This window comes from Engystomops pustulosus, chromosome 6 (assembly GCF_040894005.1).
Source record: "Engystomops pustulosus chromosome 6, aEngPut4.maternal, whole genome shotgun sequence".
Taxonomy (NCBI): domain Eukaryota; kingdom Metazoa; phylum Chordata; class Amphibia; order Anura; family Leptodactylidae; genus Engystomops; species Engystomops pustulosus.
This window is the reverse complement of record NC_092416.1, coordinates 143,318,653-143,333,271: the sequence shown is the minus strand read 5'-3', so window position 1 is coordinate 143,333,271 and position 14,619 is coordinate 143,318,653. Positions and strand designations below refer to the sequence as shown.

At 39.2% G+C, this 14,619-nt stretch overlaps 1 protein-coding gene across 2 annotated transcripts; it reads left to right on the top strand.

The window, feature by feature from the left end:
- Positions 1–301: 301 nt before the first annotated feature.
- Positions 302–13,163, top strand: LOC140064527 (upstream-binding protein 1-like). 2 transcript variants are annotated; one of them, XM_072111519.1, is made up of 15 exons: positions 302–461; positions 1,761–1,903; positions 3,934–4,010; positions 4,383–4,488; positions 5,437–5,543; positions 5,664–5,816; positions 5,983–6,093; positions 6,323–6,417; positions 6,565–6,619; positions 7,242–7,335; positions 8,884–8,974; positions 9,350–9,432; positions 11,027–11,172; positions 11,300–11,351; positions 12,834–13,163. In XM_072111519.1, the coding sequence occupies exons 1-15, from the start codon at positions 379–381 to the stop codon at positions 12,869–12,871; spliced, it is 1,434 nt and encodes a 477-aa protein (XP_071967620.1). In that variant the 5' UTR covers positions 302–378; the 3' UTR covers positions 12,872–13,163. The 2 variants fall into 2 exon arrangements, with proteins under 2 accessions (XP_071967620.1, XP_071967621.1); XM_072111520.1 differs by lacking the exon at positions 302–461 and adding an exon at positions 1,470–1,566.
- Positions 13,164–14,619: the final 1,456 nt, after the last annotated feature.

The following is a 14,619-nucleotide window of genomic DNA, read 5'->3' as shown; positions in this document are numbered from 1 at the left end:
CTGTGTAGCAGATAAGAGTATCAGTATATGCGGAGTGTGCCTGCATTGTGTGATCAGACAGTGTATATTAGTGTTGTGAGTTTGTCTTTCTGTGCGCTCTTGCGTACACATAAACAGTAGCCGCAGTGTGATGTCTCTATGTTTGTGTATATGTATACACATACACACACTCTCTCTCTGAACATAGGGCTGGATCTTCCCATCTGGCCAATAGGCACCTGAGAACCTAGATTGCAGGTGTAACCTATGGCCCAGCCTCTTAGGTCACCCATCTGCTTTATAAGAGCAGCTTCATGCTCTCCATGTATTCTCTCATCACATCCTGGAATTCTTAACCCATAGTCCATTGTATCCATCACTGACAGATAAGGTTTCACCATGCTGTTCTGGCATAGCCAACCAGAGCATTACTGGCCCACAGCTGCTGAACATTACCAGAACCCAACTAATGCCATCTACAGGTAAGTTATACCATGGATATAGTGCTACTGCATATGTGACTGTATATAGTGCTACTGCATATGTGACTTTAGATGATACTTGGTAGTTTTGGTTTGAATTGTTGAATATTTTTTATTATATAAAGGTTTAATAAATTCTTCAGGATCTTACTGTTACTCTAAGCTGCTCAAAAATAAGCATGAAAAGCCTAGAGCGGGTAAAGTAGCAGTAGTTCACTTCTCTAATGCTATCTAAAAATGTACACATAGACATCACTCCAAGGTATTGGAAAACAAACTGGTGGACTAATTCCAGCGCTACATCAGAGTACATAAATGAAGCCTCTATTTATCTTTAATCTTAAGACGGAATAGGTGTATCTCGGGGTAGATACAGGAATCTAAACTCTCCGAGGTGTGCTATAGACCGGCGCCCCACCACCTCTTCCAGTAGTAATATATAAGGTTATTATATTAGTCACTAGGTTCTCCTTCCAGCGTCTTACAGCTGTGCTGACATCGGGTGTGAAGTAACACCAGGTGTCAGATCCTGCTTTATAGCAGGTAAATGTGCTCCTGCTGCTGTACCCCCATCTTGAGGCCTGAGGCAAAAGGCTCAACCCGTCTCCTAGATGGTGAGCCCCTGGATACATGCTATAGAAAGCTTTTGGAAATTCTATGGTTATGAAGTGTGAAAAAAAAATGTTGTGTAACACTCAGGCTCCACCCTGACAAAATTAAATCATATAGGTTTATTATATACTGTAGGTAGAAATTCTTATAAGTGGTCTTTATTATATTTGTTGCCTATTGCTTTACCACTGAATATATAAGGATGTGTGGCATGCACAAACTATAGATACTGACCGAATCTGCAAGAAGTAAGGTGCATGATGGTTTGCAACTTTTACCAGGCATGAAATGCGACTGACTGGCATGTAATACTTTTGTACTCATATATATATATATATATATATATATATATGAAAAGTTCTTCAGTTCAACAGCTACAGTGTATTATACAGTTGGATATCTCAACTGCTATAACATTTACAGATTTATTTATTTATAAACAGTCAAGCTGCCTCAAAAAGAGTTTCTGCAGCAGCTGTAGTCCATATATTATGTGAGATAATCTACGGGGTTGTGGTTTTCTATGGTCTTATATATAATCTGTCTATAGCTTTATATATCGTGTAATTGCTCAGTGACTAATACAGTTAGTAATTATAGCTAGGGTTGAGGACAGTCTGTATATATATGGATTTTTGATTTATTTTCACCCTCCATTACATTAATATTGCTACATGCTATTTACAGGGAGACCATACCACTGCCTTTTCTGAAACAAGAGGACCAGCCCGTGCCCACCCCGCTGTGCCCAGCCTATCAATGTGTTCTCTGTGCCCCCACCTCACCAGCAGCGAAGCTGCATGAGGAGACACTCACCTACCTCAACCAGGGTAATGCTAATCTCTTATCCATTTACAAAAATTATTATATTAATATTTCATTGTTTCTTCATCTATTTGCATTAGTCAGTTCATTAGCAAATACGGTTTATAATACACAGATACAAAGTAAACCAAGGAAAAAAAATCATGCTTTCATGCTGTGCCTACATAATACAGCTATTCAGTACACATGTAATACTGCCATATGATGTAAAGTATAAAGTATATAAATAATGCATCTTTAATCTGCCAAATATAAGAATTTACAATGGAATGGAATGTTGTCCCATTTCGGTCTTGGCTGTTACATGTGGGTCTTGTAATGGTCCAATTGGAAATGGAGGCTTTAGGCAATTGCCCAGTTTGCCACCCTATAAATCTGATGCAAACAATCTAATTACGTACCACAAGTCAATGACTTTGAATTGTTAAATCCCCATAGGAATGATGGAACGTGTGGTCCTACCTTATCTGATCAATCTATGCTCTAGGTGTAACTCTCGTAAACTGGACAGATGGGAATGGTACAGCTGTCAGCGGTAACCTCTATGGAATTAGTGAGAGCATGTCTTGTATTGTTTTGGAGGCAGCTTTGGTCCAGCCAGCCTCCTGCTAGAACCAGTTCCAGATACTTAGAAAGCCTGCCGAACAGCAAATAAAAACCGAGCAAGTGAAATGGCAGAACACATATTACTTAATACGTGGAAGTGTTTAGTTAATAATACGAAAACCGTCTGTCAGGTTTGTTAGTGAGCTCCGCTCCATATGTCACTAATTATATCATCAGCCGCAGAATGATTGTTTCCAGTATTTTAGTTTCCTCTAGCACTATGTGTATATATCAGTAATCAATCGTACAGAAATGACAAGCAACCTTGTCAGCCCCTCCGATCATTCACACGCTAATATTACCTACAGAAGAAATAGGAATACAGGCAGTCCCCTACTTAAGGACACCCGACTTACAGACAACCTATAGTTACAGACAGACCCCTCTGGCCTCTGATGAAGCTCTCTACATGCTGTACTATAGTCCCAGATTGCAATGATCAGCTGGAAGGTGTCTGTAATGAAGCCTTATTGATAATCCTTGATCCCATTACAGCTAAAAATTTTGAAACTCCGATTGTCACTGGGGCAAAAAAATGTTTTGTCTAGATCTACAATTATAAAATATACAGTTTCAACTTACATACAAATTTGACTTAAAACAAACTTATGGACCCTATCTTGTATCTTACCCAAGGATTGCCTGTACAGGCAGACCCCAGATTACCTACAACATAGATTCTGTAGTTCTGTTCTTAAAGGGAATCTACCAACAGGAACAAGGACTGTATGCAAATGAGCCTGAGGGGCTCCAGGCTCCATAGGTGTTAATGGAAAGTCTTTCATCCCGATGGTAGATGTCCTTTAAGTTGAATTTGTATGCATGTCAGAACAAGTATTTTTTGTATGTTTTCGGTCACTGTGACAATTTGATTTTCTCAATTTTGGGTTGTCATGGGCACAAGGATATACAATAAAGCTTTACTATAGTCATATTTGACAACTCTTACAGCTGTTCATTGTAGCCTGGAGCTAAAGTTCAGTAAATTACCAGCAATGAAAGCTTCATCAGAGGTCACAGTGGGCAGAGGGGTCGGTCTTTCAATGCCTGCACTAAATTACAATGAGTATATGGTGATCTAGATACAGATAATTGATGATATCTGGAAATAGTGTTATTTTACCAGTGAGGGAAGAGTCCTAAAAACATCAAATTAGGGTAATATTATGGGTCAGGAAGGGGAATGGCCACATACGCAGGTGACATGCTGGGAAATATTGACTCTAGTGCAAATCACAGCTCCCTATAGTTAAATCAAAGCCCAACTTTCCAGAAGCCTAGTGACTGATGCAATATCTTTGTTACAAAATGAAGATTACACAACTTTCAAGATGACCTGTAAGGCACAGATATTGTCAAATACTATATTACCCACATCACTCTTTTAATATTTCCTGCCTTAATTTTGCAATCTATTCTCTGGTTGTAGGTCAGTCCTATGAGATCCGGATGTTAAGTAACTGGAGGGCAGCCAGTGACATACCTGAAAGTCGTCGCTTGCTAAAGGTTAGTGTAAATACTGTATGATCATTAGCTTTTGCGTTTGATACCATATTATACTAAAACACAGCAGCTTCTTATGTTAAAGTTTGTATATAATCTGCATAATATGAACAGTAACTTTAGTATTGCACTATATGGCTTGATCACTTCAGAGCTGCATTCATAGTTCAGTCGGTCTTGGTTTTTATTTTTTTTCCTCTGTTTATTCTTGTAGAATTTTTAATGCAGCTGTAGGATATAAAATACACTAAAAATAAGTACCAATGACATATTATGTATGCTATTTTCTATATGTAAACATTTCAGTGTTGTCAAAAGTGGACTTTTGGTTTAGAGCATAAAATAACGTATTATACCTTCCTATCTCCTCCGCAGAGTGTACTCCGGGTAGGATTCCATGACAGGCGCCTGCAATATAGTGAAAGACAGCAATTGGAAGGCTGGCAGCTTAGTCACCCAGGGGACAGAATTGTGGACATAGGTACAATTGCTTTACATGACAAGTCTTTTTCATGATAATCTGCAGTACGGCAGCTTTACTTCTGCAAGGTCAAGAAAAAGGAATGTTAAGGAACTCATTTAGAATATGTGATCAATATATTATATGTAAGGAGCTAAACACCCCGCACCTCTGTGAATCACCTTAGAAAACTTATTGGTTTGTTTACAGCTCTGTACCATTCAAGCAAACCAAGTACAGCTCTCTCCGCCAGGTACATAGTGAAGAGATAATATTCATCCCCAGATGATATTACCTAATATTCAACAAAAAATAAATAGTTTCAGATTACCAGTTTAAATTGTAAAACTGTTAAAAATTGTAATGCAAAGCAAGCCAACTAACAAGTGGCATAAACTGATAGAAAACAATCTGACAGTCTAAATGTGCACCATATTTATAATCCAGCAGCAACCACTGTGGTGAGTATGTGATGGTGTATTTTTAAGTCTCACCTAAAAGTCCATTTTTATATACAGATTAAAGTGATTTCAGCCAATCATTTATTATGAATGGGGACTTGTGACATCAAGGGTTCATGTCTAAGCTCTACTTTTATCTCCTATCCAAATGAATGATGGTGATGGGTCCTTGCAGCAAGTGCAACCACTAGTCTCCCCTTTAACTAGTTGCAAATGTCGGTAGAGACAAAATTAGGGAACTTGGAATTCAACCATTGATTCCTTTGTTCCGGGTAGACAATCCACTTATTGAGGACTCTGGTAGCAGCTCTCCCGTCATACACATGTATTGTTGGCCATTTTCAAACCTGGGAGAGATGGGTGTCAACCAAACGATAGGTCATCCCACAGCGACCTAATGTTTACAAGAACCTTTAGTTTACACAGTATCGGTAGATCTACCTTTAACTCCAAATGGCTTATTTTGTAAAATTATATGTCCATTGACCACGTCTCTTCTTCATTTCAGATATCCCTTTGTCTGTAGGAGTGATTGACCCCTTGTTAAATCCCAGTTATTTGAACATTGTTGAATTCCTATGGGATCCCAGTAAAAGAACATCGGTTTTTATACAGGTGAGAAGACAGCAAGTAACTTTAATGGACAGACCATGGAATCTTCTAAATGGTCACTGTAAATTGTAGCGTTTGCTTGGGTGATGGCTGAAGAGGATAATGTCAAATTTTATGTTTCAGGTAAATTGTATCAGTACAGAATTCACTCAGAAAAAGAATGGGGGAGAGAAGGGAGCCCCGTTTCGAGTCCAAGTGGACACATTCAAAGTCGACTCCCAAGGGAACTTCAATGAACATGTGTACTCCTGTAGTTGCCAAGTCAAAGTATTCAAGGTACCCAAAGTGAACCTCCTAGTGCAGTGGTTTGAAACATGAACTGAAACCCAAAACTACATCTCCTAGCCCCAGGCTGTCAGAGCCCACATGGAGTTTCACAAAAGTTCAGACTCTCTATTGTCTTTACCTATTGGAGTGATAAATATCTTGCATCTTTTTCCAGCCCAAAGGAGCTGACCGTAAGCAGAAGACAGATCGTGAGAAGGTAGAAAAGCGCTCAGCACTAGAACGTGAGAAGTACCAACCTTCTTGTGAAACCACTGTCTTTATTGAGGTAACCACATGATGGAGTATATTGTTTATAATGACTATAAACTATATAGCCTTCTATATTTTAAGTGATAGCTAAAATACAAGAGTAACATACTATGTGTGGTGTGGGCTTTGCTTTGTCCTATTTTCCATAAAGTAGGTTTTCCATTATTTGGACATTCAGTATGATTGCTGTAAAAAGTACTGTAACCATGTTTTCATAATCTGAGCCTATATACTTATATTTGTAGGGTATGCCTTGGCCAGAGATTGAAATACCCAAAAGTCCAAGCAGCACTCCTGGCCTCTGCTCACCAAGTAACTTTAAGGTGCCTACCCCTGACAGGTAAATACCATTAACTCTAAAACTATGGCTTCATTGATGATCAAGTGTCTTTCTAAGCTGCTCACATTGCTCCATTTAAATGTACCATATATTGAAAAGCTTAGTCAAGTCCTCAGAAAATATTGATTTCGGTGTCTTCTCCCATAGGATCTGTGCATCCCCAGTGTGTGCCTCGGACAGTTCTACAGAGTGTGCAGGAGAGGTGGGTTGGCCCTACTTCCTATCAAATAAGTGCCAGAGAGAGTATTAAAATGGGTTACATGAGGTGAAATTGTTTAAAATTTCTAAATTTTAGATTTTCCTTTTTAATCAGAGAAAAATCCCTTTTGCCCACAGACAGTGGTTTAGGGGCTAAAACTAGACGAAATTTGGACAAGAGTAGTGTGGCCTTTCACTGTAAGGCTCAAGCCATATGGGGCGTTTCCGCAGAGGACATTCTGAACCACTTATTGAGTAAAGAGTCAATTTTTAGGGGTGGATTCCACTGTGTTAACCCCCACAGCTTCCAACCTTTGCTTTGGATACCACTGGGCCAATCGTCACTTATTGTCATGCTGGCGGTCTGAACCAATGGATTTTTAGCAAATTGCCAGAGCAATTGCACCTCATTGACCCCAAAAACTTAAACAGTCTTATTTTTTAACCTTTTCCCTTAATACAACCCTAGGATGTTAAAGTTCTTTACACATATTAAAAAGAGCCATTGATATACAAAACCACTGAATGAGTCAGTGAAGCAGAAATTTACATCAACCTCCATTGTTATAAGACTATTATTTTTTTACCAGTGCTGTTTCTCATGGCCTGTCTCTGGTTTTCCACAGAGTCTGAATCCTTCTGCCTCCATCAGTGACACCCAGCAATGGCTGCTGCGAAACCGATTCTCTAATTACTGCCGAACATTTTCCAATTTCACAGGTAATAAGGATGATAATTGGGGTCTCCCTAGGTAATTTGTCACTTCTACATCATGTCCCTGCACTGGTGTGCGGCTCCAAACACTGTCAGACTAATGATATCTTCATTACCTAGCCAGACGTCTATGCTTATAGATTGTACATTATGCAAATTCTCTCATTACTTAACTGTATGGTAATAATACCATAACACTATTATACTGATGCAGGATTTCCATTAGATTCAGTGGAGATAGGCTTATATCGTAGATCGGTAAAGAAACACATTTCATCATTGCCAAATTCAATTTATGTTTTTGTAGTACATGGTTGTCTAACAGGCATCTGTGTGATAGGGTTACAACCTCAATTGCAAAGTAAGGGACCCATGTAAGACCTGACGTGCATGTACATAGACAATATGTCCCTGTGGCATCTTCCTGTAAACATTCTCGGAAAGAACGTTTTTGTACTTTAGAACAGTATAAAGGACAATGTACTTTCGACAATATACAACTCATGGTTGTAGATGAAGGCAATTGGGTAATGTGTACCATGTTTAATTTGGATTCAATGACTGCCCTTCACCTGCTCCATAACTGTACTAAACCTGATTTTGGAGATTATTTTAAAGGCAGATCAGCAGCATCTGCTCATTTTGTTTGTCCATCTTAAGTATTTGGGGGGGATGCGAAGTGTCAGATAAGGTTCAGGCAACTTTTCAATAATTTTGACTTGGGAGATATGCATTTGGTCTTATTCCGATGACCAGAATCAGACTTCCGAAATGGTGGTCCTTGACTTCCTACTAGTATAAATTATATCAACCAACTAGATCATGTATATGGGTGCTATAAAGCTAAGGCAGTGGACCACATGGATTTAGTGGTTTTAACTTAAGCATATTTGCACTGGCATTTGTCTGTGAAAAATAACTTTTACAAATATGCAAATTATACTCATGGGCTCTTGTGTACTTCACAGAAGCCCCCACTGGCGCTGCCAGTTCTCTGGCAAGGGGAGGGAGGAAAAAGGCAGAAATGAGTGCCAAAGGAAGGCGTGACTGAGCCAGAAGGGGCCCCTGAGGCTCATATGCATTTTTCTAAAAGTCCTTTTTTTCACAAAATAATAAGAGGTTAACAGCTAAATGAAGAACTGATCCTGGGGTCACGAGCCAACATGTAAGTATTGCTTGGGTGAAAAACACTGAATCCAACTGGTAGATATCCTTTAACCTCCTGTCTGGTAGCTATGTCAGAACCAATGGTAAGGTTTTCGTTGTGACGTTTCTCCATTACTTGATCCTGCATACCTCCTTATGCCAGACTGAAGAATGTTGAATGCAGGGTTTTTTGAATGACAAGAGATGGTGCAAAAAGTCAACGAAAATGTCATCAATTGTGTTCAGCAGAGGCATAAGACAACTGGCTAGACACAAATGATATTTAGGAAGCAATCCTACACCATCATCTACAGGTGGGAATTGGATCTTTTGAGGAGGTCTTAATAGAATGTCCAAATGTTCTGAAATTTCAATAAGTAGTAACTGAAGAATTGTCTCTTTCAATAGGTGCAGACCTTCTAAAAATGACCCGCAGAGACCTTACTCAAATATGTGGAGTAGCAGATGGGATTCGACTGTCTCATGCGCTGACGGCAAGGTAAGGCCTACGGTCACAGTCAAGCAACCAAACAACATTAGGAAACCAAATATTTTTTTCCAATAGGAAAAAGACACCAATCCATAAATATGCATTTTCGAGATATTACCCCTTTTCTGTGAATTAAGGTTTACCAATTGGGTAGGTGGGAGGTAACCGACATGTTACAGGAGGAAATTTTTGTCTTCTTCTAAAGAACACCATCTGCAGTAATTGTATAGCAGATTCATCTGAACAATAAATGACAGTATTGTATGTGCAACATGTGGCAGAGTGTATTATTACTTGTTTCCGGCATGGTGGTGTTCATTTTATATATGCTGCAGTCTGCAACGGAGCACAAGGACTGAGCACTAATTTGTTCCTTCCCCTCAGGTCTGTGCGTCCTCGTCTCACATTGTACATAAGTACAGAGTCACCAAGTAAGAACCAAGATATCACAGATGCAAACCAGACAGGTTAGTGAAAATTTACAGAGGTTGTCATTTCAACTGACTTTACCCCATGTTCCCTCCGCCATTGCACTATGGACAGGCAACACTTATACAACCAGAATAATCTCTCTCTATGTTGCTCTTCCAAAACCCAATGTTATACTCATTGCACTCGCACAATGTCTTTGTAACCGATAAAGAAGCAACAAATTAGGATCTGCTAACCCAAATGCCAAGCAGGATTACGCTCAACTTGGCAAGTGGACAATTGGAAGGGATCGAGTTACGGGGCACCTCCAGTCTTAGTAAGGCTGAAAGAGGATTATACAGAAGGTGAAGTAGGGCTTACACTTGACAAACTAGCACACAAAATATAAGATTGAAACCATATCCATAGTGAGAAAGTGCTACAAAAATATTGTGTGAGAATACAACAAAAATTTATACCTATAACTAAAGAGGGTAAAGTAGAACAATAGTGCTCCATCATATTCCCCTAAGGGGCTGTACTTGGGATCCCAGTGCACCAAATTTGCCCAGAGTGACTCTTTAAAGGGTTATCCCATGAAAGACACTTGTTCCCAGATCACAGGATAGTGTTTGGATCTAGAGCAATGTGACATTTAAAAGTTCACTCTTTGACTAAAGAGGTGGTGGACACGTGTGATCAATACTCAAGACCAGTGCTGGAGTCAAAAGATCACCATCCTGGCAGCCATTATCTGAGAAAGTATTGTAGCGCCCCCATCCTTTCTAGGAACAGATATTCACATCAGGAAGACAAAGCGAATGAGGGCCTTAAAGCTCTAATATAAAAACAATAAAACAGGAGGCCTTATACAGGCAGTCCCCAGTTACTTATATGTAGGTTTGTTCTTAAGTTGAATTTGTATGTAATTCGAAACCGACTGTATATTTTAGAATTGTATCACCAGCCAAAATTTTTTTGGTCTCTGTGACAATTGAGTTTTAAAAATTTTTGGTTGTTATAAGAACCAGGATTAACAATAAATCTTCATTGCAGACACCTGTGATGACTGTTACAGCTGATAAATTGTAGCCTGGGGTCCGTTTGTAATTAGGGTACGGGTGTTCTTAAGTCGAGGACTGCCTGTACTTGCCACAGAATTAGAGATCTGGTATTTACAGTGCCATCATTTATGATTCTCAATACCTTCACCTCTTCAACGGTAACTGGTTAGGCTTCTTCATTTAACCAAGTTCGGGAATTGCATTCTACTTATAAACCACTCTAAATAGGAATGGTCATTGCAAGAAAAAAAAAATTGCTATCTATTTAGGTGTCTGCATTATAAAAGCAAGCATTAGGGAATGCATCTGCCAACACCCATTCACCTAGGGCCTTACCTCTTTGAGCTTGAGTACAATGATCCGTCTTATGCCAGAGGCTCTAGATTGCTTTTGACAGGAAGATAAAAGCCATGAAAAACAGGTTCTGGTATAGGGGACAGAATACAACCGAAACCTTTTTACCAGTAATTTTTTTTTTGCTTTTAACGCAATATCAAATCATCTAAAATAGCAACAAATTGCAATTGCAGCAAATTGTTAACGTACAGCATAAAAACTTATGAGATCCATCTTCTCTCTCATTCAGCGCTGTATCAGGAGATATACATGGAAGATATGACTGCAGCTGAACTAACCAATAAATTAGCCGACCTATTCAGTGTCCCAGCAAACCACATTTTAAGGATTTCCAGGACTGGCCCCCATGGGATCCATATTTTGCTGAGTGACATGGTAAGTGCATCATGGCTTCAGTTCTAATCTAATAAAATCATCCATCATCTTCTGTGCAGGGTTTGGTGTTCTAGTTCCCAGAGGCAAATGTTCTTCTGCATCTAAACAGATTCTATTTTCTCCTCAGATGGTGAGAAATATGCCAGAAGAATCCTGCTTTACAGCTATGCTGCAAAAAGGTGAGTTCCATCGATTATTGAAGCAACAGAATTTATAACCATTGCCAATCTATGACTAGAATCAAAAGAATTATGGTAATGAGTCAGAAGTTGCACCCCGAGAACCCCTCAGTGCTATAGCTTCCCAGGCTGTTAAAATATCTGAACTTCCTCTCCCTGCTCCTTCAGCACTTCCCCCTCCCGGTTGTAATCTCACAGCAGCAGAGGCTGTTATTATTACTAAGGGAATTATTATAAGGCAGTAAAAGCACATTGGTAAATTATGGAAAAGAGTGGCCATCCTCTTTAAATAGTTGAAATGAAAAGACTTAAAGGGATTGTACCAAAGATTAAAAATAAATCACCAAGTGACAATCATAACATTGTATTGCTAAAATTTGCTGCAGATTTCACACCGCATGATACCTTTCACAATCCATATTCTATGATGGAACTGTAAATCGATTAGGTTAGGTACTGGCAATGTCACAGCATTACGCCCCCTATTCGCTTGCCTGTAGCATAGAAACAAAGCCTCTTACTGAAAGATAAGCGTAGTCAGTGGTTCTCCAGGTTTGTTAAATTGGCTTTCGTCAATTTTATTTGGTGTATTATCTTTTATGGGCTGAAATCATTGAACTTTACTAGAACAGTACAAAATATCTGAATAGTCTTGTCACCAGTAATCTCACCAAAATTAGAATCCATCGTCACAGTCATGACAGTATTTTCACAGTCATGAGAACGTTTTTTTGCATCAGGACATCAAAAAACATGTGGACCACAGATGAACACAACATTACACTGCTATATTTATATAAAAATTAGGCCAAAATACAGAAGTGTGTCAAAATGTCCAAAAGTCTACCCTTACTGAAATAGGCCAGGCAGCAGCCGGGTGCTACTAATCCAACACACTTCATTAATTGATCAGCAGCAAGTGTGACCACCTATGTGAAAGAAACAGATCTCATAATTGAATCAACATTGATAAAGTCATAAAGGAATTGCTTACCACTTGTAATTGAAGATATTAGAGGCTTTACAAGCTTCTAAATTATAATGGCTTTTTCATTATGCCACAATTTTTGGTAATAACACAAATCTGTTGAGGATTGTTGTATATCCTAGGTTGGATTTAACTCCATTTTAAAACCTTCTAAAGAACCTAAAATATTATTTTCATTGCGTCCATCTTTTTCTTACAATTTATGTTTACATACAGTCACATCAACTTTGCAGATGAGAACCAATCCAGGGCTTTTTATTTAGTTTTTTTTTTTTAGATAGTCACACTACAGTTAAGATATATTCAAATTTCAGGACTGATGTAAATAGGATGTAAGTGTTCCGATTTTAAGCCTCAAACTTCATCTTGAGGCTCCATCTTTGATTTATGACCCTAGTTGTTCCGTAAGCAGCTGCCTGTTTAGAATAGTGCATCATCCTCTGAAAATGCAGCAAGCATAACCCTATCCAACCAATGTTTTTATTATTTTTTAGTGCAAAACCCAGATGGTTTTCATTGTATTCTACGGTAAAGAAGAACCCAAGCCAACACAAGAGGAGTTCAGTAACCTCAATCCCTGCCCACCCCATCACCGGATGAACAAGAGACCAGGAATAATGGGCATTGTATATAGAAGCTCCCCAACTACTACAATATGATGGCCAATATAAATATACACAATGGTACTAGAACATTGATGGCACCGTCATGCTGGCTCTAGACGGCACTACCATGTTATACCACAGAAAGGAAAAAGTCAGGATATTTTTTGATATTGTGTAAATTAATATTTGTAATAAAAGTTTCTTCTAAAATAACCATTACACATAGTGATTTGTTTTACATAAAAATATAATACAACAGGTAATCAGTTCAATTTTTACTAAGATTGATTATTAATAGCAATTATTGGAGCTGGCATGGACATTGACAGGAAGAGTTTTGGCTGCTGCATGAGAAATACGGTATATACTTAAGTATAAGCCAAGGCTCCTAATTTTACCAAAAAAAAACCCCAAAACTTGGGAAAACCTATTAACTTGAGTAAAAGACTAGGGTGGGAAACGCATTGGTCACAGCCTCCCCCCCAGTATATATAGCTACTCAGCCCACTGCTCACCAGTATATAGCTAGCCTCCTTCCCAGTATATAGCTGGCCAGCCTCTTGCCCCCCAGTATATACCAGCCCGAGCATGCTCAGCACATAGAAAAAGAAAATCAATACTCACCTTTCTGACGCCTCCTCCAGGACCTCTTCTTATGTACGGCAGATCCATGCAACGTTGCAACGTTCCTTTGTTGAAAAGTGCAGTGAAGGCTTCCCAGCTTATTCCCGATTGCCTATTCCCAGTAAAATTGTTCCCAAAACTTGTGTCTGCCTTTGTCTATGCAGGCTTCACTCACTGGTTTGACCACCCATTGCAGAGTGTGTGAACGGGTGAGAAGATCCAAAATTTCCCACACAGTGCTCACTGCTAAGTACACCATGCAGTGAGAGGGACAGCATTCTGGTAAGGACAGGAAGTGGACAGGGAGAGGATTTCCTGTCTGCTCAGGGAAGATACTGAGCTGTCAATCAAAATATAGAGGCGTGGTTCACTGGCAGCCTGGAGAAAACATTACTTTTTAGAATATAACTATGTTTATTTGCATATAAGAAAAACAGATATAATTAAGGTACATTGCCGTAGTGGCAAATAATTTTAGGTGATGGGGGGGAGGACTTTTAATCCTTTACAAGTATTACTGGTATGAAAGCTATCATTCTGCTGATGGGTCTTCTTAAATGTTGTAGTAGAAAGCATCCATTCAGGTGCTTTCATTGCGTAGTGTGCGCTGCAGTGATTCTGTAGTGTTTGTGTCTCCAGCCTACATTGTCTGCTTTCCCCGCCACAACTTGACAAAAAAATCTTGGTCAAATGTGTAATCACAACGGTACTGTACAAACAATACATAAGCAAAAAACAATACAAAAGTGTGCTAAATAACTTAGAGAAAACTATGCAAAACTCAACAGAAAAGGATCCCACTATAGATTTGACACTTGTATAGGTATCATCACAATATAACAACAAAGTAACCCTCTAACCCCCCTCCACAACAATTATTTGGCTCACAATAAAGGCTACATTCACACGTCGGCACCGGGCCGACGTGTAATACATGGTGCACGGCGCTGTATTCCAGGGAAAGATAGGACATGGCCTTTCTTTCTCCCAGCTACAGAATGGTACGGTGATGCACGTGTGCTGCACCGTACCACTCCCATACGGCACGGTG